Raw genomic sequence first — 27706 nt, 5'->3', positions numbered from 1 at the left:
TGAAAATCCAAGTACACAACATCAACTAATTCTCCTTTATTTATCCTGCTTGATATTTCTTTAAAGAATTCCAACAGATTTGCAGGCAAGATTTTCCCTTGAGAAAACCATGCTGACTACAGACTATTTTATCATATGCTTCCAAGTACCCTGAGACCTCATCCTTAAAAATCGACTCCAACATCTTCCCAACCACTGAGGTCAGACTAACTGGCCTATAATTTCCTTTCTTGAAGAGTGGAGTAACATGTACAATTTTCCGGTCTTCTGCACCCATTGTAGAATCTAGTGATTCTTGAAATATCATTATTAATACCTCCATGATCTCTTCAGCCAACTCTTTCAGCACTCCGGGTGTACACTGTCTGGTCCAGTGACTTATCTACCTTCAGTCCCAGGAACATTCTCTCCTGTTATGGGGCTTCACACACTTCATGATCCCTGACACCTAGAACTTCTACCATACTGGTAGTGTCTTGCACAATGAAGACTGATGCAACTTCAGCTCATCTGCCATTTTGTCGTCCTCCATTACTACCTCTCCAGCATCATTCTCGAGTGGTTTAATATCCACTTTCACCTCTGTTTTACACTCTACATATCTGAAGAAACTTTTGGTATCCTCTTTAATATTATCGGCTAATAATATTACTTTCATATCCCATCTTTACCTTAATTACTTTTTAGTTGGTTTTTAAAGGTTTTCAATTCTACAACTTCCTACTATTTTTTGCTCTATTATACGCCCTCTCTTTGGCTTTTATGTTGGCCTTGACTTCTCGTTAGCCATGGTTGTGTCATCGTTCCTTTAGAAAATTTCTCCTCTTTGGGATCGCATATATCCTATGCCTTCTGGATTGCTTCCAGAAATTCCAGGCATTGCTGCTCTGCTGTCATCCCTGCCAGTGTTCTTTTCCAATCAATTCTGGCCACCTCCTCTCTCTGCCTCTGTAATTCCCTTTACTCCACTGCAGTACTGATACATCTGACTTGAGCTTCTCCTTCTCAAATTTCAGGGTGAATCTTAACATATTATGATCGCACTCCCCTGACGGTCCTTTTACCTGAAGCTCTTTAATCAATTCTGGTTCATTGCACAACACCCAATCCAGAATAGCTGATCCTCTATTGGGCTCGACGAGCTGCTCTGAAAAGCCATCTTGTCGGCATTCTGGAAATTCCCCCTGCACCAGCCTGATTTTCCCAATCTACCTGCATATTGAAATCCCCCATGGCTATTGTAATATTGTCCTTGTGGCATGCATTTTCTATCTCCCATTATAATTAGTAGGCCACATCCTTACTACTACTTGGGGGTCTGTATGCAACTCCCATCAGGGTCTTTTTATCCTTGCAGTTCCTTAGCTCTATCCAGAATGATTCAACACCTTCTGGCCCTATGTCACCTCTTTCTAATGATATCACTTTTTACTGCTTCCTCTGCTTTCCTGCCTGTCCTTTTGATACAATATGTATCCTCGGACATTATGATCCCAACTGGGATCTTTTCTCCCTCACCTTAACTGGGAAAAGATTGTGTGGGCACGTGGACAAGTGGTTAAGGCATTCAACTAGCGATCTGAAGGTCGTGAGTTCGAGCCCCAGCCGAAGGAACGTGTGGTGTCCTTGAGCAAGGCACTTAATCACACAGTGCTCTGCGACAACACTGGTGCCAAGCTGTATGGGTCCTAATGCCCTTCCCTTGGACAACATCGGTGTCATGGAGGGGGGAGATTTGCAGCATGGGCAACTGCTGGTCTTTCATACAGTGAAGACTTTCCAGGCGCAGACCCATGGTCTCGCAAGACTACTGGATGCCTTAATGTTAATGATCCCACCTATAATTCAATGATGCCTACAACATCATACCTGCCAATCTGTAACTGTGCTACAAGTTCATCTACCTTATTCTGAATACTGCACACATTCAAATACAACACCGTCAGTCCTGTGTTCACCCTTTTTGATTTTGCCCACCATTTACATTGCATCTCCCTTGTTGACTGCAATTTTGCCCTATCAACAGCCTCTGCTCACTTCACATTGCCTCTGTTTGTAAACCAGCCACCTCATCTTCAGCACTATTATCCACCTTTCTGCGATGCTTCTTGCATTGAAACATGTGCAGCTCAGAACACTAGTTGCTCCATGCTCAGCCTTTAGATTCCGAACTTTGTCTGAGGTCTTATCAGCATCTGTCTCTGCAACCTCTCCACTTACTGTTCTGTTGTAGAGAGCATACTTTTAAGGTAAGGGTGAAAAGATTTAATGACAACCATTTTTCTACTGAAGTTGTTGTCTGGAATGAGCTGCCAGAGGAAGTGTTTGAGGCGAGTACAATTATAATAATCAATATCCTGGCTCATTGCATCACGATCTGGTGTGACAGTCAAATGCCTGGGAATGTAAGAAGCTGCAGGGAAAAGTGGACTCAGCCCAATACATCAGGGGCAAATCCCTCCCCACCATTGGTAGTATCTACAGGAGGCTCTGCCTGAAGAAGGCAACATCCATCATCAAAGATTTTCACCATTCAGCCATGCCCTCTCCTTGCAGTGACCATTAGGCAGAAGCTACAGAAGCCTGAAGCCCCCACACAACCAGGTTCAGGAAAAGCTACTTTCCTTCAACTGTTCAGTTCATCAACTAACTCACAAAACTCTAATCACTATCTCAGTACAACAACACGATGACAACCTTGATCACTCTGCACTACAACAGAGATTGTTTCCTTTTCAAGCTGATTGTGTTCTTTCTTGTAAAAATTACGTATAATTTATGTTTTCCTTGTGAATGCTACCTCTGTGACACTGTATAGCCTGTGATGGTGCTCCAAGTATGTTTCTCTTCTGGCCTGTTGCTTTCATGGACTTGTGCATATGACAATAAACAACACTGAAACTCTGAAGAGACAATTTGTCAGGCACATGGACAAGGAAGGTTGAGAAGGATCTGGGCTAAACACTGGCAAATGGGACTAGTTTGGATGGGGCATGTTGGTCATTATGGACCAGTTGGGCTGATGGACCTGTTTCTGTGCTGTATATCTCTACAATTAAACATCAGTGACAGTGATGAAGTCTCAGAGCCTCCATTATAATGTTCCATTGCAGCCATTTCTGGTTCTTCCAGTAAACACCTATTGATGTTACGTTTACCAGGACGCTGCCTGGTTTAGAAAGTATGCATTATGATCAGAGATTAAGGGAGCTAGGGCTTTACTCTTTGGAGAGAAGGAGGATGAGAGGAGACATGATAGAGGTGTACAAGATAATAAGAGGAATAGATAGAGTGGATAGCCAGCACCTCTTCCCCAGGGCACCACTGCTCAATACAAGAGGACATGGCTTTAAGGTAAGGGGTGGGAAGTTCAAGGGGGATATTAGAGGAAGGTTTTTTAATCAGAGAGTGGTTGGTGCATGGAATGCACTGCCAGAGTCAGTGGTGGAAGTAGATACACTAGTGAAGATTAAGAGACTACGAGACGGGTGTATGGAGGAATTTAAGGTGGGGGCTTATATGGGAGGCAGGGTTTGAGGGTCGGCACAACATTGTGGGCCGAAGGGCCTGTACTGTGCTGTACTATTCAATGTTCTATGTTACAGGAGGAGGCTGCTTGGGCAGTTGTGGACTTTGCACCCTAATGGAGTTTTACTGAACTAATTCTGCTGGGGTGCATTGTAGATTTTTTCATTGTCTCATTCACTGATCTTTATTCTACAGATGATCTCTTCCCTGCTGTTCCTGAATGGGTCCTGCCACTGGTCGTCACCATTTGTGTTGTAATTGCTGCAAACTCCACTGTGATTTATTGGAATGTGAAACAAAACAGACGCATAAAAGGTATGTTTCTGCAATATTGTGAAGTACTGGCCTGGAAATCCAGTGGAAAATCTCCCAGTTTCCCTCTGAAATTTCCATGAAAGCCAGAGCATTTGCTGGAGAAATCATGTAAAATCCACATTTCCCAGCAGGCTCTGACATTCCAGCAGTGAACGTTGTCTCTGGAAAGAATATTTGCAGCCATAGAGATGGGAAGTAAGGAAGAAATCTGCCCGATGTTGCATCTCCTGTGTCTGCATGATGAAGTGCCAGGAGGTTCAACTGGTCACTGATTCACTTGTACTTCCTGTAACTTGGTTCCCCATATTTAGGCTCCTCTGCAGTGGTGAAACCGGGTACACTTTGTACGATAACTTTGTTTCATAGCTCAAACCAAATTTGAAAACTACGTATTTTGATTGTGTAACCTATCCCACTCTAAGCTCTCCACTCACGGTGTCCTACAATGTTCTCAAAGGCTTAACAGAGGATGAAGAACAAAACTTCATCTTTTAAGTAGGAAAGCACAAAAATGCTGGAGGAACTCAGCATCTGTGGAAAGTCAACATCTCAGAGCAAGACCCTTGATTGGAAAGGAAGGGTGAGGAAGCCTGCAAAAACATGGGTGGAGGGGAAGGAGTACAATTCAGAGGCTGGCAGGTGAGGGAAAAGATTGGTGGATGAGGGAGGGAATTGAAGTATGAAGATGGGAGATGATAGGTGGAAAAGGTAAAGGGCTGAAGAGAAGGAATCTTGTAGGAGAGGAGAGTGGATCATGGGAGATCGGGAAGGAGGAGGGAGCTGATAGGCAGGGTAGGAGAAGCAGTAAGAGAGGAGTCAGAATGGGGAATGGAAAAAGAGAGAAGAGGGAGGGCATCAGAGGGAGCTGATAGGCAGATTATGAGAAGAGAAGGGGTAATTGGGGAGTCAGAATGGGGAATGGAAAAAGAGAGGGCGAGGGAGGAGAAATTGATATTGATGCCATCAGGTAGGAAGCTACCCAGACGGGATATCAGGTGTTGCTCCTCCAACATGAGAGTGGCCTCATTGTGCCTGGAGAGGAGGCCACGGACCAGTATGTTGGAATGGGAAAGGGGATTGGCATTAAAATGGCTGGCCACTGGGAAATCCTGCTTGATGGGGCTGACCAGACGATCCCCCAATCTACATCCGGTCTCACGAATGTAGAAGAGATCACACTGTGAGCACCATATACAGCTGGTAGCTCACAGCATTTCAAATTCAACACTGAGTTTAACCACTTCAAACCATGGTCACCATGTTCATGTTTTCTGACAGCAACTGTTGGTAATGGTTTATGTGTTGTCATGTAAACCTTGACCCTAACATTGACCCACGGTGTATTTCCTCACCACTTCAACATTTTTTTTGTCTCTGATGGGAGACCGTCAACCATGAGTTTGCCTGACCCTCTGAGTGTCCCCATTCTTTCAGATCTCCAGCAGCTGAAGTGAAATCATTGTCCTGAAAACTTGTTGTTCTAATATACCACTGGTCTGTCTTTTCAGAGCTGGAACTTCAGAAATATATCATAGAATCTGGTAAGATTTCAATATTGAAATATTTTTATAAACTGTAAGGAAAAAGTTTTATTTAATAAAATCAACCTTTTCTTCTGTTAGCATTAATCATTTAACTCCCTCATGACATTACTTTGTTTAGAGATTCATAAATTAAGAATAATAAACTAATTCCCTGTATTTTACAACCAAGGATCCTTGAAATAATCTGGATGAAATACAAGAGACCTAAGAATAGGAGCAAGCAATCTTCTCTGGGAACAGTAGCTTAAGCAGAATCTGTCGGGGCTAAAACCATTAGCATAATGGTTGGTGAGGGAATGTATTTTTCACATTTAGGGCAAAAAATACATCAAGACTGGATGTTTTGGGTTGAAATGCAAACACGAGGAAATCTGCAGATGCTGGAAATTCAAGCAACACACATCAAAGTTGCTGGTGAACGCAGCAGGCCAGGCAGCATCTCTAGGAAGAGGTACAGTCGACGTTTCGGGCTGAGACCCTTTGTCAGGATGGCCTGGCCTGCTGCATTCACCAGCAACTTTGATGTGTGTTGTTTTGGGTTGAAACCCTGCATAAAGATTGTTGCAGGATTTTGACCAAATATGTCGACATTTCACTTCACTCCCCCAACATTCTCCCCCACCCCGCAAGATGCTGCTCAATGATTTCCTCCACCCGTTGTTTGTTGTGTGAACTAATCCTTGCCATGTGAATGGAATGCACTGGGTGGAATTTTCCAAGCCCTTGTGCTTTGGGTGCTTCACACCAACCTCGAGAACATGGTGGCAGCTTCCTAGAACTGCGTTTGTATTTCTGCACTGAACATCAATCACCACTCTGACGCAGGTTGATAATATTACAGGGTCAGATGTTGCTGATCCCAGCCTACACTCACCCTGTGTCTGCACCCGTGTTCTGCAGCCCGACAGTCCCGAAAGGTCCGATCAGTGTCACTGGTTTATCACTGGACAAAACACCAATGACACAAAGAGCAACTCAGTCACAGATGTTGGAGTCAGCATGACCACTGACTGCTCTAATGACACAGACACATGAAATGTGTTTAATATATCGCCAGTGTTCTTGTGTGTCATTGAAGTAAGTCTTAGTTTTTTATTTATAACGTTACTTTTATTCATATGTTTCCATCGTGGTTTGCCTTTATTTTTTTAGGACAATGGAAACCCCCTGTGCAGTCAGGTATGTGTCCCCACTCCTCTCTCTCCCCTCTCCCTCTCTGCCCTCTACCACTCATGCCCCCCTCTCTCTCCCCTCCTCTCTCTCAGCCCACTCGCTCCCAGCCCCCTCCCTCTCCCACCCCTCTCTTCTCCTCCCCTCTCCCCCCCCTCTCCCCACACCCCCTCACTCTTCCACATCCCCCTCCCTCCTTCCCCATCCTCCCCCCTCTCCACCTGAATGAAGATCAAGGTAAGATGGTGGGACACAACTCATCCCACCAGGAGAAGGGCAAAGGTCAGACATTTCCTGTTGAAGAAAGCGAGGGATATGAGTTGGTTCAGGAGTTCGTGTACTTGGCTCAGTGAACCCTCCACCAACATTCTGTTTGAATCCGACAGGATCCAATCTCCGTGCGGCAACAATAGCTCGAGCCAATTCTACAGCTCATTCTCTTTGAGAATTTCTCCCATTGCTGGTGGGATTGGTAAACTTTCCCTGCACTGGGAGGGAATTACTGCATCACCCGCCCACTCCCAGACAAGATGATAGTGGACTTGGTTAAGCCCAGGGGTCCTGGCTCATCAGACAGCAAAGCCTCCTTTGCCAGTGATCTACAGCAGGATCTCCAACCTTCAGCATCCATATTTTCAGGAAGTTGTGTAAATAAGTGAGCGACTATTTCCTCCCAAATCCTGTCAGCAAGTTTCCATCAGCAGGTCCAAACTTTAACATGGATTTGGCTGAATTCTGCAGTGACAATCATTTACCATCAGTGGATCTCGGGGCTGAATTCTTGTTTTTTGTGGGCAAATTAGGCTCTGGTTCAGAAGAGGAAGAAGGATCAGGCAGCACGGAACAAATGAGGTACTTGAGTATCAGAAATGCAAGCAAACACTTGAGAGGAAATCAGGAGGCTAAAATAAGCCATGAAGTTGCTCCAGCAGACAAGGTGAAAAAGAATCCCAAGGACTTCTACAGATATGTGAAGAACAAAAGAATAGCACGGGACAAAACTGACCCACTTGAAGATCAGCGTGGCATCTGTGCAGGGAGCCTAAAGAGATGGAAGGAAATCTTAAATAGATTTTTTACATCTGTATTTACTCAGGAGATGGACAGAGTCTCGAGAAGTGAGGCATAACAGCAGGGAGATCATGGACCATATGGAGCTGACAGAAGAGGAAATGGTTGCTGAATTAGGGTGAATAAACACCCAGGGCTTGACAAAGTCCCCCTTCAGACCATGTGGGATGTTAGTGCAGAAATTGCAGGGGTCCTAACAGAGGTACTTAAAGCATCCTTAGCCACAAGGGAGGTACCAGAGGATTGAAGGAGAGTTAATGTTGTTTCATCATTTAAGAAAGGCACGAAGAATACGCCAGGAAATTATAGGCAGCCGACTCTGCCATGGGTAGTGGGTAAGTTAACCTACGGGACAGGAAATTTCAGTATTTTGGTGGACAATGACTGATTAAGGATAGTCTACACGACTTTGTCTGTGATAGCTCATGTCTAATCAATCTTACAGAGTCTTTCCAGGAAGTTTCCAGGAAGTTACCAGTAAGGTTGTTGAAGGGAAGATGGTGGATGTTGTCTACATGGACTTTAACAAGGCCTTTGACAAGATGCCGCTTGGAAGTTTATTCAGGAAGGTTCAGTCATTTGCCATTGAGGATGAGGTAGTGAATCGGATTTGATATTTGCTTCACAGGAGAAGCCAGTGAGAGGTAGTAAATGATTGGTAGGGTGAAGGAACCCTGGGTGACAAGTGAGGTGGAAATTCCAGTCAGGTGGAAGAAGGCAGCATACATGAGGTTTAGGAAGCACAGATCAGATGGATCTATTGAGGAATATAGGGAAGCAAGAAAGGAGCTTAAGAAGGGGCTGAGAAGAGCAAGAAGGGGGCATGAGAAGGGTAAAGGAAAACCCCAAGGCATTCTTCAATTATGTGAAGAACAAAAGGATGACAGGAGTGAAGGTAGGACTGATTAGAGATAAAGGTGGGAAGATGTGCCTGGAGGCTGTGGAAGTGAGCGAGGTCCTTAATGAATACTTCTCTTCGGTATTCACCAATGAGAGGGAACTTGATGATGGTGAGGACAATATGAGTGAGGTTGATGTTCTGGAGCATGTTGATATTAAGGGAGAGGAGGTGTTGGAGTTGTTAAAATACATTAGGATGGATAAGTCCCCGGCGCCTGATGGAATATTCCCCAGGCTGCTCCATGAGGCAAGGAAAGAGATTGCTGAGCCTCTGGCTAGGATATCTATGTTCTCGTTGTCCACAGGGATGGTACCAGCGAATTGGAGGGAGGTGAATGTTGTCCTCTTGTTCAAAAAAGATAGTAGGGACAGTCTGGGTAATTATAAACCAGTGAGCCTTATGTCTGTGGTGGGAAAGCTGTTGGAAAAGATTCTTGAGATAGGATCTCTGGGCATTTAGAGAATCATGGCCTGATCAGGGACAGTCAGCATGGCTTTGTGAAGGGCAGATCGTGTCTAACGAGCCTGATAGAGTTCTTTGAGGAGGTGACCAAGCATACAGATGAGGGTAGTGCAGTGGATGTGATCTATGTGGATTTTAGTAAGGCATTTGACAAGGTTCCACACGGTAGGCTTATTCAGAAAGTCAGAAGGCATGGGATCCAGGGAAGTTTAGCCAGGTGGATTCAGAATTGGCTTGCCTGCAGAAGGCAGAGGGTGGTGGTGGAGGGAGTACATTCAGATTGGAGGGTTGTGACTAGCGGTGTCTCACAAGGATCAGTTCTGAGACCTCTACTTTTCATGATTTTTATTAACGACCTGGATATGAGGGTTGAAGGGTAGGTTGGCAAGTTTGCAGATGACACAAAGGTTGGTGGTGTTGTAGATAGTGTAGAGGATTGTTGAAGATTGCAGAGAGACATTGATAGGATGCAGAAGTGAGCTGAGAAGTGGCAGATGGAGTTCAACCCGGAGAAGTGTGAGGTGGTACACTTTGGAAGGACAAACTCCAAGGCAGAGTACAACGTAAAAGGCAGGATACTTGGCAGTGTGAAGGAGCAGAGGGATCTGGCGATACATGTCCACAGATCCCTGAAAGTTGCCTCACAGGTAGAAAGGGTAGTTAAGAAAGCTTATGGAGTGTTATCTTTCATAAGTGGAGGGACAGAGTTTAAGAGTCGTGGGGTAATGATGCAGCTCTATAAAACTCTGGTTAGGCCACACTTGGAGTACTGTGTCCAGTTCTGGTCACCTCACTACAGGAAGGATTTGGAAGCATTGGAAAGGGTACAGAGGAGATTTACCAGGATGCTGCCTGGTTTGGAGAGTATGCATTATGATCAGAGATTAAGGGAGCTAGGGCTTTACTCTTTGGAGAGAAGGAGGATGAGAGGAGACATGATAGAGGTATACAAGATATTAAGAGGAACAGATAGAGTGGATAGCCAGCGCCTCTTCCCCAGGGTACCACTGCTCAATACAAGAGGACATGGCTTTAAGGTAAGGGGTAGGAAGTTCAAGGGGGATATTAGAGGAAGGTTTTTTACTCAGAGAGTGGTTGGTGTGTGGAATGCACTGCCTGAGTCAATGGTGGAGGCAGATACACTAGTTAAGTTTAAGAGACTACTAGACAGGTATATGGAGGAATTTAAGGAGGGGGGGTTATATGGGAGGCAGGGTTTGAGGGTTGGCACAACATTGTGGGCCGAAGGGCCTGTAATGTGCTGTACTATTCTATGTTCTATGATTGCCTGTCTGACTGCTGCCCTGTGACTAGTGGAGTGCTGCCGGGATCGGTGAAAGGTACATTATTGTTTGTCTTCTGTATCACCGATCTGGATGATAATATAAAAACTGCAACAGCAAATTTTCAGATGACACCAAGATTGTGGGTCTGATGGACAGGGAGGAAGGCTATCAAAGCTTTCAGCAGGATGGACCAACTGGAACCATGGGCTGAAAAATGACAGATGAAATTTCATGCAGACAAGTGTGAGGTGCTGCACTTTGGAAGGACTAACCAGGGTAGGACTTGCAGGGTGACGGGTCGGACACTGAGGAACAGAAGGATCCAGGAATACAGATCCTTAATTCCTTGAAAGTTGTGTCACAGGTTGTAAAGAGAGTTTTGGCACATTGGCCTTCATAAATCATAAATTGAGTGCAGGAGTTGCAATGTTATGTCGAAAACATTGGTGAGGCCAAGTCTGGAGTATTATCTGCAGTTCTGGTCACCCACCGACAGGAAAGATCAATATGATTGAAAACGAGTCCAGAGAAAACTTGCACAGCTGTTGACTGGGCTTGAGGACCTACCTGAGTTATCGGGCAGGGTTAAATAGGTTAGGAGTTTATTCCACTGAGTGTAGGAGAATGAGGGGAAATTTGACAGAAGTGTACACAATTATGAGGGGTATAGATAGGATAAATGCACGCAGACATTTTCATTGAGGTTCAGTGAGACTAGAACTAAAGAGCATAGGACAAGAACCATCCTCCATAATTATCTTGCAACTAATGGAATTATGATCGCTTGATCAAAAGTGTTCCCCTCCACACACTTCTATCGCCTGCCTAGTCTCTATCCCTGTCACTCACTCTTTACTTGCAACCTCTATATATTGATTAAGGAAAGTTTCCTGAAAACAGTCGACAAACTCAGTCACATCCAGTCCTTTCACAGTTGGGAAATCCCAGACAATATAAGGAAATACAAAATCACTCACAATCAATTGTACTGAACAATGAACGAGGACAGGTGACAGATCACTCAGTGGGTGAGCTTTTTGGAGACAGTGACCACAACTCCCTCACTTTTCCCATAGCCTTGGACAGGGATTTGAGCAGCCAGTGTAACTGGAGGATGGTGAGTTACGATGTTATTAGGTGGGAACTTGGGATTGTCAACTGGGAATGGTAGTACATATGGAAATGGACAATGTAGATATGGTGTTTGTTTAGGGAGCACTTGCATGGGTTCATGGACAGGTTTGTCCCATGGAGACAGTGAAAGGGTGGGAGGGTGAAGAAACCATGGTTGACAAGACGTGCAGAACATCAGGTCAAGAGGAAGCAGGAAGTTTAATTCCAGTTTTGGGAAGAAAAGTTCAGATGGGGTCTAGAGAGTTACAAGGTAGCCAGGAAGGAGCTGAAAACTGGACTGAGGAGAGCTAGAAGACACCAGAGGGCCTTGATGAGTAGGATTAAGGAAAACTCCAAGGCATTGTACACATACATGAAGAACAGAAGGATAAATAGAGTGAGGTAGGAATGATCAGGGACAGAAGTGGAAACATGCCTGGAGTCAGAGGAGGTTGGAAGGGTCTTTAATGAAGACTTTGCTTTAGTATTCACTACTGAGAGAGAGACAATGATTTTTCTGAGAACAGCACAAAACAGGCTGATATGCTAGAACATTGACATTCAGAAAGAGGATGTGCTGGTTGTTTAGTAAAGTATTAGGATGGATAAGACCACAGTCTATACCACAGGTTACTATGGGAAGTGAGGGAAGAGATTTCTGTGCCATTGGTGGTTATCTTTGTCTCCTCATTTGTCACAGTAGTGGTGCCATATGCCTGGAGAGTGGCATATTAAACTAATTTGACAGGGGGATGGGAACCGGAGAGATCGTGCTGAGGATGAGGTAGTTGGTTTACAAACAGAGGCAGTGTGCAGTGAGATTCCTGGCAAGGAGAGGCTGATGATAGGGGAAAGCTGCAGTCAACAGGGTGAGTTGTATATTAAAAGGTGGACAAAATCTAAAAGGTTGAATACAGGATTCAAGGTGTTATATTTGAACGTGCGCAGTATACAGAATAAGGTAGATGAACTTGTCGCAGAGTTACAGATTGGCAAGTATCATGCTGTAGGCTTCACTGATCGTGGCTGAAATAAGATTATATCTGTGACCTTAATGTCCAAGGATGCACATTGAATCAAAAGGACAGGCAGGAAGGCAGAGGGGGCTGCGTGGCTCTGTTGGTAATAAAATATGAAATCAAATCATTAGAAGGAGGGGACATCAGATCAGAAGGTGTTCAATAATTATAGACAGAGCTTTGGAATGGCAAGGGTAAAAAGACCCTGATGGGAGTTGTATGCAGACCCCAAACAGTAGTACGTGGTCTGCAAGCTACAACAGGGGATAGAAGGTGGATGCCAAAAGGGCAATGATACAAGGGGGGATTTCAATATGTGGGTAAATTGGGAAAATCAGGTTGATGTGGGATTCCACGAGAGGGAATTTCTACAAAGCCTCAGAGAAGGCTTTTTAGAGCAGCTTGTGGTTGAGCCCACCAGGGGATCTGCTATTCTCAAATGGGTGAAATGAACTGGAATTGATCAGAAACCTTAAGGTAGAAGAACCCTAAGGGGAAAGTGATCATAATATGATCGAATTCACACTGAAAATTTGAGAAGGAGAAGCAGAAGTCAGATGTATCAGTATTACAGTGGAGTAAAGGCAATTACAGAGGCAGGAGAAAGGAGTTGGCCAGAATTCATTGGAAAAGAACACTGGCAGGGATGATGGCAGAGCAGGAATGGCTGGGATATGATACAAAGGACATTTATTTTCGGAATTTTCTGCACCGGAGGGCTATGTGGTCTCAGTCATTCAGTTCATTTAAATTCACAGGGCCCTCAAATCCCCTGTGTTATAGAAGATGATCGGCCTCATTTTCTACCACATTACAGAAGTGAATGTACTGCAGGTCCTAAAATGCATAAAGGTAGATAAATCCCCAGGAGGGATTGAAAGGTTGCGGATGTTGTTTCCTTATTCAAGAAAAGGAGTAGAGATTGCCCAGGAAATTATAGACCAGTGAGTCTTATTTCAGTGGTTGGTAAGTTGAAGGAAAAGATGCTGAGAGGCAGGATTTATGAACATTTAGAGAGGCATAATATGATTAGGAATAGTCAGCATGGCTTTCGTAAAGGCAGGTCGTGCCTTGACCCTGATTGAAGTTTTTGAGGATGTGACTAATCACATTGATGAGGATAGAGCAGTAGATGTAGTGGAAATGGATTTTAGCAAGGCATTTGATAAGATACCCCATGCAGGGCTTATTGAGAAAGTGAGGAGGAATCCAAGGTGGTTCATTTGGTAGGTCAAATATGATGACAGAATATAGTATTAATGGTAAGACTCTTGGCAGTATGGAGGATCAGAAGGATCTTTGGGTCCGAGTCCATAGGACACTCAAAGCAGCTGCGCAGGTTGACTCTGTGGTTAAGAAGGCATACGGTGCATTGGCCTTCATCAACCGTGGGACTGAGTTTATGAGCCGAGAGGTAATGTTGCAGCTCTATAGGACCCTGGTCAGACCCCACTTGGAGTACTGTGCTCAATCTGGTCGCCTCACTACAGGGAGGATGTGGAAACCACAGAAACGGTACAGAGGAGATTTACAAGGACGTTGCCTGGATTGAGGAGCATTCCTTACGAGAATAGGTTGAGTGAACTCGGCCTTTTCTCCTTACAGCGATGGAGGATGAGAGGTGACCTGACAGAGCTGTACAAGACAATAAAAACATAGAAACATAGAAAATAGGTGCAGGAGTAGGCCATTCGGCCCTTCGAGCCTGCACCGCCATTTATTATGATCATGGCTGATCATCCAACTCAGAACCCCGCCCCAGCCTTCCCTCCATACCCCCTGACCCCTGTAGCCACAAGGGCCATATCTAACTCCCTCTTAAACACAGCCAATGAACTGGCCTCAACTGTTTCCTGTGGCAGAGAATTCCACAGATTCACCACTCTCTGTGTGAAGAAGTTTTTCCTAATCTCGGTCCTAAAAGGCTTCCCCTCTATCCTCAAACTGTGACCCCTCGTTCTGGACTTCCCCAACATTGGGAACAATCTTCCTGCATCTAGCCTGTCCAATCCCTTTAGGATCTTATACGTTTCAATCAGATCCCCCCTCAATCTTCTAAATTCCAACGAGTACAAGCCCAGTTCATCCAGTCTTTCTTCATATAAAAGTCCTGCCATCCCAGGAATCAATCTGGTGAACCTTCTTTGTACTCCCTCTATGGCAAAGATGTCTTTCCTCAGATTAGGGGACCAAAACTGCACACAGTACTCCAGGTGTGGTCTCACCAAGGCCTTGTGCAACTGCAGTAGTACCCCCCTGCTCCTGTACTCGAATCCTCTCGCTATAAATGCCAGCATACCATTCGCCTTTTTCACCGCCTGCTGTACCTGCATGCCCACTTTCAATGACTGGTGTATAATGACACCCAGGTCTCGTTGCACCTCCCCTTTTCCTAATCGGCCACCATTCAGATAATAATCTGTTTTCCTATTTTTGCCACCAAAGTGGATAACTTCACATTTATCCACATTAAATTGCATCTGCCATGAGTTTGCCCACTCACCCAACCTATCCAAGTCACCCTGCATCCTCTTAGCATCCTCCTCACTGCTAACACTGCCACCCAGCTTTGTGTCATCCGCAAACTTGGAGATGCTGCATTTAATTCCCTCATCCAAGTCATTAATATATATTGTAAACAACTGGGGTCCCAGCACTGAGCCTTGCGGTACCCCACTAGTCACCGCCTGCCATTCTGAAAAGGTCCCGTTTATTCCCACTCTTTGCTTCCTCTCTGCTAACCAATTCTCCACCCACACCAATACCTTACCCCCAATACCGTGTGCTTTAAGTTTGCACACTAATCTCCTGTATGGGACCTTGTCAAAAGCCTTTTGAAAATCCAAATATACCACATCCACTGGTTCTCCCCTATCCACTCTACTAGTTACATCCTCAAAAAATTCTATGAGATTCGTCAGACATGATTTTCCTTTCACAAATCCATGCTGACTTTGATCATTTCACCGCTTTCCAAATGTGCTGTTATCACATCCTTGATAACTGACTCCAGCAGTTTCCCCACCACCGACGTTAGGCTAACCGGTCTATAATTCCCCGGTTTCTCTCTCCCTCCTTTTTTAAAAAGTGGGGTTACATTAGCCACCCTCCAATCCTCAGGAACTAGTCCAGAATCTAACGAGTTTTGAAAAATTATCACTAATGCATCCACTATTTCTTGGGCTACTTCCTTAAGCACTCTGGGATGCAGACCATCTGGCCCTGGGGATTTATCTGCCTTCAATCCCTTCAATTTACCTAACACCACTTCCCTACTAACATGTATTTCACTCAGTTCCTCCATCTCACTGGAGCCTCTGTCCCTTACTATTTCTGGAAGATTATTTATGTCCTCCTTAGTGAAGACAGAACCAAAGTAATTATTCAATTGGTCTGCCATGTCCTTGCTCCCCATAATCAATTCGCCTGTTTCTGTCTGCAGGGGACCTACATTTGTCTTTACCAGTCTTTTCCTTTTTACATATCTATAAAAGCTTTTACAGTCCGTTTTTATGTTCTCTGCCAGTTTTCTCTCATAATCTTTTTTCCCCTTCCTAATTAAGCCCTTTGTCCTCCTCTGCTGAACTCTGAATTTCTCCCAGTCCTCAGGTGAGCCACTTTCTCTAGCTAATTTGTATGCTACTTCTTTGGAATTGATACTGTCCCTAATTTCTCTTGTCAGCCACGGGTGCACTACCTTCCTTGATTTATTCTTTTGCCAAACTGGGATGAACAATTGTTGTAGTTCATCCATGCAACCTTTAAATGCTTGTCATTGCATATCCACCGTCAATCCTTTAAGTGTCATTTGCCAGTCTATCTTAGCTAATTGATGTCTCATACCTTCAAAGTTACCCCTCTTTAAGTTCAGAACCTTTGTTTCTGAATTAACTATGTCACTCTCCATATTAATGAAGAATTCCACCATATTATGGTCACTCTTACCCAAGGGGCCTCTCACGACAAGATCGCTAATTAACCCTTCCTCATTGCTCAAAACCCAGTCCAGAATTGCCTGCTCTCTCGTTGGTTCCTCGACATGTTGGTTCAAAAAACCATCCCACATACATTCCAAGAAATCCTCTTCCTCAGCACCTTTACCAATTTGGTTCACCCAGTCTACATGTAGATTGAAGTCACCCATTATAACTGCTGTTCCTTTATTGCACACATTTCTAATTTCCTGTTTAATACCATCTCCGACCTCACTACTACTGTAATGAAAGGCATTGATTGTGTGGATAGTCAGTGGCTTTTTCCCAGGGCTGAAATGGCTAGCACGAGAGGGCATGGTTTTAAGGTGCTTGGAAATAGGTACAGAGGCAATCTCAGGGGCAAGTTTTTTGTGCAGAGAGTGGTGAGTGCGTGGAATGGGCTGTCAGCGGCGGTGGTGGAGGCGGAAATGATAGGGTGTTTTGAGAGACTCCTGGACAGGTACATGGAGCTCAGAAAAATAGAGGGCTATGGGTAAGCCGAGGTAATTTCTAAGATCAAGACATGTTCGGCACAGCTTTGTGGGCTGCAGGGCCTGTATTGTACTGTAGGTTTTCTGTGTTCTATCTTCATCAGCTGGGCCAGTTGGCCAGTGAATGGCAGATGGAATTTAATTCAGAGAGATGTGGGTTTTGGGAAATTAGACCAGGACAGGATTTACACAGGAATCAGTGGGTCCATGGAGAATGTTGTAGAACAAGGAGACCAGGAGGTGATTGCCCTCATCAGTCAGAATATTGAGTGCTGGAGTTGGGTTGTCACGTGATGTGTGTGCAAGACATTGGGAAGGCCACATTTGGAGCAATGTGTAAAGTTCTGGTTACCTTTCAAAAGGAAGGCTGTCATTAAACTGAGAGGGAATAAAATAGATTTACAGGGACATTACCAGGACTGGAGGGTTTGGTTTACAAGGAGAAGCTGGGACTTTCCCTGGAGCTGAGGAGGCTGCCAGAGGAAGTTTAAAGGAATAATGGATACACACAGGCAAGTGGGACAAGCTCATTGAAGCAAGTTGGCCAGGATGAATGAATTCGGCCGAACAGCCTCCCTGACCTCCTCTTTAAATGCCTCCAGTTTTCACTCACCCCGTCCTCATCTGGATCCAGTTGTTGCCGCAGCCCTTCCTCACACCCGTTTACACCACCTACCTCCTATTTCTTTCCATTTTTGTTGCTGGCTTTCGGCCTCAAACATCGGCTGTCTATCTCCCTCCACACACGCTGCTTGACCCGCTGAGATCCTCCAGAGTTTTAGTGTGTTGATCGGGAAAACTCCGCTCTCCATCCCGGTGGAAGAACCTCGGGAAGATGCTGGTTGTCCATCCGCTGTGTTTGTGTAAAACCCCGGGAAAGGTTCCTGTCGGCCACCGGACTGCGCCTGAGGCCCAGCGGCCTCTCCCCCGGTCCCGTCCCGGGGCCGCGCTGCCCGAGTCTCCCCGCGATCCCCGGGGACTCTCTAATTCTCTGCTTCTCCCCCCAGTCTCTGTCACCCTGGATGTGGAAACGGCGCATCCGCTGCTCGAGGTGTCTGAGGATCGGAAGAGTGTGAGACGGACCCGGACCCGGAGGAATCTCCCTGACACCGGGAAGAGGTTCACAGTCTGGCCTTGTGTGCTGGGATCGGAGGGATTCACATCGGGGAGACATTACTGGGAGGTGGAGGTGACGGGGAATCGGTGGTGGTGTCTGGGAGTCGCCGCAGAGTCTGTGAAGAGGAAGCGATGGGTCAGACCGAGTCCGGAGACCGGATTCTGGATCATCGGGCGGGTTAATGACGAGATGTGGGTTCGCACCTCCCCTGACTCCCGTCTCCCTGCCGGTCCCATCCCCGGGAGGGTGGGAGTTTATCTCAGTTACCAGTCCGGGACAGTTTCATTTTACAACGCGGAGACCAAGTCCCATCTCTACATTTTCACCGGGAATAAATTCACGGGGAAACTTTATCCTTTCTTCTGGATTTGGGATGAAAACCAGTGGCTGAGAATCTGCTCCGGTTCCGCTCCGGGTCTGTAAACGGGTCGGGTCCCGGGACCGGCGTCAGGAGTAAGTCAGTGTAAATATAAATGTGCGGAGAGTGAAATAAACACGATGTGAGAATTATCGATCCATTAATTTTAACTCGTTCACCGCATTGTCAACGGAACAGAAACACCGCGGATTCAGCAGCAGCCGCGGGCGGCGGGTCCTGAGCTCCCCGGCTCCCCCGGGTGCTAAAGTCCACCGGAACTGACCGGGTAACTGGGACAAGTGGTGGTGGGGCTGACTGGGAGAGGGAGGTCAGGGTGAGTCTTGGGGAACGGGACAGGGACCGGTGGTAACACACAAAGTGCCAAAGAATCGGTACAGAAAGTTGGAAGGAAGGGGGAGTAAAAGCTGACAGCTGATCCGGATGAGGGAGGGGTGGAGTGTGGAAATGTGTCAGAAACTGGGAGGTGAGAGGTGGTGGAGACAAAGATGATGGAATCTGGCTGGAGAGGAAAGTGAAGACTGGAATAAAGGGAGGGAGCTGGGGAGGAGTGTGTGGGGGACGGGAAGATGGAGAGGGTGGGAAAGAAAATGGCCACACGCTTCCTGTGGGATTATCATTGTGGAATTGGGTTACTATTTCCTTAATCTTCCTGGTGGCCTCTGGGATGTGATCTGTGAAGTGAGTTTTGTTGTCCTGATTCATTTTGTATGGAACTGCAGCATTCTTGTCCAATCTGGGCACACATGGTTCCTTTCTCGGATAAAACAAAGTCCAAAGCTGTTTGGATTTGCAATGCCACTGTATGGACCAGCACCAATTCTGCCGACAATTAGATATTGCTTATTGGCTTGGATCGAGAGCATATGCAGTTTAATTTACTAACTTTTCCAATGCTGATGTCATGTTAATCAGTTCCTGTGCTGCTTTACCAGCTCCCTGATCAAGTGTTACATTCCCCAGGGACAAGAGACTCCTGGATAGGAACATGGAGCTGAGAAAAATCGAGGGCTGTGGGTAAGCCTAGGTAGTTCTCAGGTAAGGACATGTTTGGCACAGTTTTGTGGGCCGAAGGGCCTGTATTGTGCTGTAGGTTTTCTGTGTTTCTATGTAACACTAAGTCCTTTTTACCCTGGGGTTATTGTCGTACAGAGGTATACACCGTCCTCTGAAACACTGGTTGTTTCCAAATTTACATCCCCATCCCCCAGTGACATTCTGGCCATCCGATAAGGGGATGAAGGGTCTACGTTTCTCAGTCCCATCGTCATTGTACCAGAAATACCCTGGGCTGAGGGCTTGGGCCAATTAAAGTCACAGTTCATCTCTGTTTCAGTGAAGGACACATCCATTTCTACATGTGCCAGGACAGCCGTACACACCCAGCAGCTTGAGTGTTCGTGGCAGGGAAAGGACACGATCTAATCCGACTGCCATGGGTAGGCACCATCTTACAGTGAGAGGTGTGAATCCATGACGGTTTGTCTCTTACCTTGATGGCTGCGTTAGTGACCAGCAAAACCTGAAATGGTCCTTCAAATCGAGGTTCCAAACAGTTCTTTCTTTTAAATGTCCACACCAACACGTAGTCTCCAGGTTCAATGTCGTGGCATTTAAGGCCCACACTACTGGTTTCTGGGCTTTTACCTGTTGATGATATTTAGTGATGCTGCCCAGCTTTAATTTCTCTGGTAGTTTTAGCAGTCGACCAAGTGCTCTCGTAGTGCAGCCCACATCTGAGACCAACTTATGCACAGAAAGGTCTCAGGTAGCCACCATGGACAGTCCCCAGCCCGGCTACAAAGGAAGGAGGGTTGGGCAGGGGGAAAGCAACCCCATCCCGTAAAATCCCAGAGCTACAGAAACACCAACAGAAGCTCCAAAGACCTCATCCCAAAGATCTTCAAATTCTTGACCCACACTGGGAAATCCTGTCTTACATCATTACAGCTCCTTGTGTGGGTTCGGTCTAATAACACACGACTGTAATTCTATTCCGTTGCCTTCTCATTTGTAATCTTGACTTCCTTCGATACCAAATGCCGTAAATGTGTTCTTCACTCTCTGACAGACAGATTCAAGTCGGCTGCTACCAGGTTTCTTTTCAAAGCCTTTTACTGTTGTACTCCAGGATGATCACTCTGCGTGCCTGGCCCACTTTGTCTCCCCTGGGCCGGGTGACTTGATGATCAGCTCAGCGGAGCAATCTCGGGGACAATGATATTGACAAGAGTCTGAGGCCACGTCCAGTCCAGAGGGGGTGAGGAAGACTGATATCCTCCCCTCAACAGCAGTCATGAATTTAAAGTTAACAATTAGCTTTGCTTGTCACACGTACATCGAAACATACAGTGAAATGGGTTGTTGTGCGTCAATCACCAACGCAGTCTGAGGATTGTTCTGGGCGCTGGCCACAAATGCCAATACACTTCTGGTAACATAGCATGCCCGAAACTTACTAAACTCAACCTACACATATTTGGAATGTGGGAGGAAACCGGATCATCCGGAGGAAAATCACACAGTCACAGGAAGAATATGCGAACTTCAAGACAGCAGCGGGAACTGACCCTGGTTCCCTGGCACTCCAATAGCGTTACACTGACTGCTGGGCTACCGTGACACCCGAACTGGATGGGTTTTTACAACAATCCTGTAAAAATGAAAGAGTCACTGATGCTAGTGTTTAAGGCTAGATTTACTTGATATTTCAAGTTACATTCTGAGTTATTGCTGATGAGGTTCGAACTCCTCTGACAGTTTTAATTAGCCAGACCCATTTTTCCCCCGGACTGGGGAATCGAGAACTGATCGTATAAAGTGAGAAGTAAAAGATGTGACAAGAATTTTCACACAGATAGTGGTCAGCCATAGGAAGTATTTCCTGGGGCAGCAACAGCTAATAGGAGGAGGCATAATTTTAAGAGATTGGAGGAAAGTATAGGGGGACGTCAGAGGTAGATTTTTACACAGAGAGTGGCGAGTGCGTGGAACTCTTTGTAAGGGTGGTGGTAAGGCAGAAACAAAATGTTGTAACTGCTCGTTAACTTACAAAATGTTGTCAGCTGAAGTCTCTCGTTTTGACCTTCTCAAGGGCAGTCGATGGGCAGTAAATGTTGTTCCTGCTGCCGATGCCCACATTCCGGACACAATAAATTCTTGTGCCTGTTCCCAGCAATTACATTTCGTTTCTGCTCTTCCTGCAGTACCGGTTTCCAGCAGCAGGGGGCGGTCCTGCACCGTGAAACTGACCTTTGGGCCGCTCGCCATCTCCACCCTCTGGCTGAAAGCGGTACTGCAATAAACTGAATTTCCTCAACGACATCAACTTGACTAGTGGTCGCCAACCGGTCGATCTTTGAGACTTTCCCAGTAGATCCCTAAAAAAATAAATACACAAATATTGTTGTAATGTGAGCATTATAAAAATAAGTAATACTAATTAGGATAATGGTAATATATCAATACTCTGGGTACTGAAAACTGTTTTCGAGATTGTGTCCGAGTTGCGGGGGTTTAGTTCCGTTCTTTCTGCCCAGTGTGCATATGTGTATAGCTCTCCTGCTGTAGAAAAGACCAGAGGTAAAACCCCGCAACCCGGAAGCAACCCCACCACCAAGCGCATCTTTCCCTCCCCAACTCTTTCTGCTTTCTGCAGGGATCGCTCCCTATGCGACTCCCTTTTCCATTTGTCCCACCCATCCCTTCCCACCGATCTCCCTCCCGGTACTTATCTCTGTAAGCGAAACAAGTGCGACACATGCCCTCACACTTCCTCCCTCACCAACATTCAGGGCCCCAGACAGTCCTTCCAGGTGAGGAGACACTTCACCTGTGAGTCGGCTGGGGTGATATACTGCGTCCGGTGCTCCCGATGTGGCCTTTTATATGGCGAGACTCGGCGCAGACTGGGAGACCATTTCGCTGAACACCTACGCTCTGTCTGCCAGAGAAAGCAGGATCTCCCAGTGGCCACACATTTTAATTCCAGGTCCCATTCTCATTCTGATATGTCTATCCATGGCCTCTCCTACCGTCAAGATGAAGCTACACTCAGGTTGGAGGAACAACACCTTATATTCCGCCTGGGTAGCCTCCAACCTGATGGCATGAATATTGACTTCTCTAACTTCTGCTAATGCCCCTCCACCCCTTCTTACCCCATCCCTTATTTATTTTTTTTATTTTTTCCGGTTTTTTCCCCTTTCTGCTCCCTCTGTCCCTCTCACTATAACTCCTTGCCTGCTCTCCACCCTCTGGGCTCCCCTGCACCCTTTCTCCCAAGGCTTCTCGTCCCATGATCCCCTCCCATCTCCAGCGTTGTATCCCTTTTGCCAATCAACTTTCCAGCTCTTAGCTGCACCCCTCCCCTCCTGTCTTCTATCATTTCGGATCTCCCCCTTCCCTTCCCACTTTCAAATCTCTTACTAACTCTTCCTTCAGTTAGTCCTGACGAACGGTCTCGGCCCGAAACACGGACTGTACCTCTTCCTATAGATGCTGCCTGGCCTGCTGCGTTCCACCAGCATTTTGTGTGTGTTGCTCTCTTTACAAACAGCTTTCCATAGCGGGAGTATTGCTATATTACCAACATCCTAATTTGTATTAGTCAGTCAGTTTCGTTTATTGTGATTTAGAAATGCATGCATTAAAAAATAATACAACATTCTTCCAGAATGATATCAGAAGAAAAACAAAGGACAAACCAAGCCTAAAACTGACAAAAACCACATAATTATAACATATAGTTACAACAGTGCAAAGCAATACCATAATTTGATAAAGAGCAGACCATGGGCATGGTAAAAAGTATGAAAGTCCCAAAAGACTCATCATCTCACGCAGGCGGTAGAAGGGAGGAACTCTCCCGCCATGAACCTCCAAGCGCCACTAACTTGCCGATGCATTGGAGGCACCCGACCGCAGCGGACTCTGAGTCCGTCCAAAAACTTCAAGCCTCCGACCAGCCCCTCCGACACAGCCTCTCCGAGCGCCATCCTCTGCTGAGCGCTTCGACCCTGCCCCGGCTGCCGAGCAACTAGCAAAGCCGAGGACTCGGGGCCTTCTCCTCCGGAGGTTCTGGACCACACAGTAGCAGCAGCCCCGAAGCAGGCATTTCAGAAGTTTCACCAGATGCTCCTCCGTGCTCTCACGTTCGTCTCCATCAAATCAGGATTGTGCATGGCACCCTACTTGACAAATAACAGACAACACCACCGGAGCGGCCGCTACGAGCTGGGTCGCGCTGCCATCTTCGCCCGCTGTTATCTTTATAATGCTCAGATTACAACACTTCTCCCCCTGTAAATTCCAACATTCCCCAAATGTAAATAACTGGGAAACAACAAAACAGTGGTGTCATTATCTTGCGAACCCCTGAAACTTATACTAGTGTCTCAGTAACAGCTTACCAATACAAAACACCTGAAAAACGTGGCAGATTCAACATTCAGTCTAACAAAGGAAACTGTCCATTCAAATATTCAGTCTGCCAGAAGGTTTGCGAGGGTACTGTGCTGCAACAGATGAAAATTATTAAATCTAAGTACAGGAGCTGTCTTACTGACAGACACCTCACAGACTGTCTCAGACTGGCTGTCTGTAGCTATGAGCCAAATTTCAGGGAACCAGCAGAAAGTATTCAGACCCAGTCATCACACTGAGTGCAACAGTCAATTTTTATTCATTTATTTTTCGTGTTGAAATAAAATTAAACAATGAAACATAGAATTAAAGATGTTGTAATGTGAGCATTATAAAAATAAGTAATACTAATTAAGATAATGGTAATATAGCAATAATCCCACTACGGAAATCTGTTTGTAAAGAGAGATTGTTTCCGGGTTGTGGGGTTTTACTTCCGGTCTTTTCTGCCCGGTGCGCATGCGTGTGACGAAACGATTTAGTAGGTCGATCTTGCCTTTCGCTAAGGCTGAAGTAGGGGTTTTGGGGCTTAAAAAGGTTGGTGACAAGAAAGAGGTTGTGCTGGAGCTTTTGAAAATTATTAAGTTAGTTAAGTCACTGGGACTGGATGAGATATACCCCAGGCTACTGTGGGAAGTGAGGGAGGAGATTACTGAGCCTCTTGTGATGATCTTTGCGTCATCAATGGGGATGGAAGAAGTACCAGAGGATTGCAGGGTTGCAAACGTTGTTCCTTTGTTCAAGAAAGGGAGATGAGATAACCCAGGAAATGATACACCAGTAAGTCTGACCAGTGATGGGATAGTTGTTGGAGAAGATCCTGAGAGGCCGGATTTATGAGCGTTTGGAGAGACATAATCTAATTAGGGATAGTCAGCATGGCTTTGTCAAAGACGAGCCTGATGAGTTCTTTGAGGATGTTACAAAACACATTGATGAAGGTAGAGCAGTGGATGTAGTGTATATGGATTTCAGTAAGGCATTTGATAAAATTCCCCATGCGAGGCTCCTTCAGAAAGTTAAGGGGCATGGGAATCCAAGAAGACCTTGCTTTGTGGATCCAGAACTGGCTTGCCCACAGAAGGCAAAGGGTGGTTGTAGGTGATTCATTTTCTGCATGGAGGTCAGTGACCAGTGGTGTTCTGCAGGGATGTGTTCTGGGACCCCTCTTCTTTGTGATTTTTATAAATGACCTGGATGAAGTGTCACTAGGTTTGGATATGGCCCAAGGCTGAAAGCAGACAGGCAGCAAAGCATTGCGGTGCTGTGTGCAAGTCTCGACAAGCACTGTGACGGAATGAATGGAGTTAAATGCTATCACAGTGCAATAATAATTAGCTGACACATGAATATTCACAAGCGCAATTGCTGTATCCACTGCTCTGCCAAATCCGTGGTTGTGACAGGACCCCCCTCTCTAGGCGTAGCCCCTGAGGCACCACAGCCCTGTGTCCGGTGAAAGTCCCGGATGGGCGACTTGGCCAAGATGTCCTTCACCGTTCTTCTGGGCCATACCCTTCCCAGTCCACAAGCTGCTGGACCCTACCACATACCCGGCGAGATGCCAGGAGGTGCTGCACAGTATAAACAGGGGAACCATCTACCAGGCGGGGAGGAGGGGTGACTGGGACCAGGGGAGAGGTAGTAACCGGCTTGAGCTGGGAAACATGGAATACTGTGTGGACCTTCAGTGATGCTGGCAGATACAATCTATAGGACACCTTGCTGACAGCCTTTTCCACTACAAACAGTCCCACGTAGTGTGGTGACAATATCTGGCTCTCAATTTGAGGGGAAGATCACTTGATGCCAACCAGACCTCCAGCCCTGGCTTGAATGGCCTTACCCGTCGACAGAGCTGATCATCCTGCCAGGAATGTTGTTTCTGGGCGCACAGCAGAGAAGCCCTGGCTCGTCTCCAGGTGTGCTTGTGGCGTTAGATCAGCTGTTCAGCAGCAGGAGCTCCTACGTCAATCTTCTGTCACAGCCATCGATTCGGCGGAACAGTAGATACGGAAATTGCGCTTGTGAATATGCTCGTGTCAGCTAATTGTTATTCATTGTGATAGCATTTAACTCCATTCATTCCATCATAGTGCTTGTTGAGACTTGCTGTCACCCAGCTGGATATGGCCCAAGAGCGGAGTGCGAGACACTGACGCGGGTCGATAGTTCACAGATTTTAATGTGAACAGTGTTGAAGGGAAAAGAGAACAATAAACGCTCAGCTAGACAGGGCCGTTAACTAAAATTTTCAATTAGAAAACAAAGCCTGAACTACGGCGGAAAAGAACGACTAAATATAAAAAGAATACCGCTAATCTTCAGAGTCAGTTGACTCGACAGTCCAATTTCTCAGGCAAGGCGGAAAGCAGATGGGCAGCGAAGCGTTACTGTGCCTGATAGCTTCATGAATCCCCTTACTCCAATGAAACACTCTCCCAACTTGTCTGTTCCTATCCTCTCCAATGCTATGGTAAAGAAGATAGAATTGTGATCACTATCTCCAAAATGTTCTCCTATTGAGAGATCTGACACCTGACTAGGTTAATTTCCCAATACCAGATCAAGTACAGCCTCTCCTCTTGTCGGCTTATCTACATTTTGTGTCAAGAAACCTTCCTGAACACACCTAACAAACTCCACCCTTGCTCTAGGGAGATGCCAATCAATATTTGGGGAAATTAAAATCTCACACCACGACAGCCCTGTTATTATTACACCTTTCGAGGATCTGCCTCCCTCTCTGCTCTTCGATGTCCCTGTTACTATTGGGTTGTCTATTAAAAACACCCAGTAGGGATGCGTTGTCTCAACAGAATTATTTAATATCTATAGTGAAATGATTCTCAGAGAAATCAAAGACCTAGATGGGATAAAAATTAGAGATAAAAATTTATATCAACAATATAAAGTATGCAGACGATACCACCCGAATAGCAAGTGCTGCAGAAGACCTACAAATCCTCCTAGATGAAATAGTACAAACAAGTACAGATTTTGGTTTAACCATCAACTGTAAAAAAAACTAGATGTATAGTATTACGTACCCCGTAACTGGATTGCCAAACCAGCAGAAATGGATCACTCAGTTGGAGTCTGGAGTACTAGAACTAAGAAAGTTTTATTAAAGAAACAAGCAACACAGTAATCGAAAGGATAATAAATGCAACAGTTCAGTGATGATAAACACACATGTGCACAGAAGTAAGATAACAGCATCAATCAAGCTCTATCGTTGTCTAGGGGTAAATGACCAATTTCAAAATGACTCAAAGTTCAGTCCAGTTAGTAGTTCAATTCGCAGTAATCGTTGCCATGGCGATGGACAAGGTGGGGGAAGAGAGACAGAGAGAACAGGAACAACTGATCATTCAGAACGGCTTCACTCACAGACCAGCGGGATGGCTCACAAGCAACTTTTGGGCGGGTCCTTGGTGATGTCACCTGAGGTCACCGACTGTGACCCCTCCTCCAGATGCGGTCGATCCTCTGCAGTGAACCCGGCACCCAGGCAAGGGCGGACACACACCGGGTTCCCGCTGATCGTACCTTTCCACCCTTGTCGTTGTCTGATACTTCTCACCCACTCGTGAGAGGCGCACCGCTTCCAGGGTCTCGTTACCTCGGGTGGCGTGTGTCCCCGTCTTAGCGAACCTGTCCCTTTTTATCCCCCTGCTGGGGTATCGCCTGTCCATCACTTCAAACAGTTCAGGGTTCAAAGGGGGGAGCCGCTCCAGACAGCTCTCTCTCCCACGTCCCTTCATTACACATCTCCAGACGCTGCTCCATTGTTCCTTATCTCTCCTTCCCCTGAGGGCAGGTGGCAGACCAACTGCTGATGCCACTGATGCTAGCCCAGGCCAGCAAACATCTTAATTTTATGTGTATTCTCGTAACACTTCCCCCCTTTAA

At 46.0% G+C, this 27706-nt stretch overlaps 1 protein-coding gene across 1 annotated transcript in view; it reads left to right on the top strand.

The window, feature by feature from the left end:
- The window catches only part of LOC134346581 (butyrophilin subfamily 1 member A1-like), a 114549-nt gene extending 96025 nt beyond the window's left edge, over positions 1 to 18524 (top strand). The window contains exons 5-8 of the mRNA XM_063048013.1: positions 3724 to 3843; positions 5352 to 5384; positions 6540 to 6566; positions 17882 to 18524. Of these exons, the coding sequence (XP_062904083.1) occupies positions 3724 to 3843; positions 5352 to 5384; positions 6540 to 6566; positions 17882 to 18414 (713 nt within the window). The 3' untranslated portion in view covers positions 18415 to 18524. The remainder of the gene's footprint in view (positions 1 to 3723; positions 3844 to 5351; positions 5385 to 6539; positions 6567 to 17881) is intronic.
- The last annotated feature ends 9182 nt before the right edge of the window (positions 18525 to 27706 follow it).

The sequence above is a fragment of the Mobula hypostoma genome, chromosome 5, assembly GCF_963921235.1.
Source record: "Mobula hypostoma chromosome 5, sMobHyp1.1, whole genome shotgun sequence".
In the NCBI taxonomy this organism is placed as follows: Eukaryota; Metazoa; Chordata; class Chondrichthyes; order Myliobatiformes; family Myliobatidae; genus Mobula; species Mobula hypostoma.
Note: the sequence above shows the minus strand (reverse complement) of the source record. Positions and strands in the feature narration are given on the sequence as shown.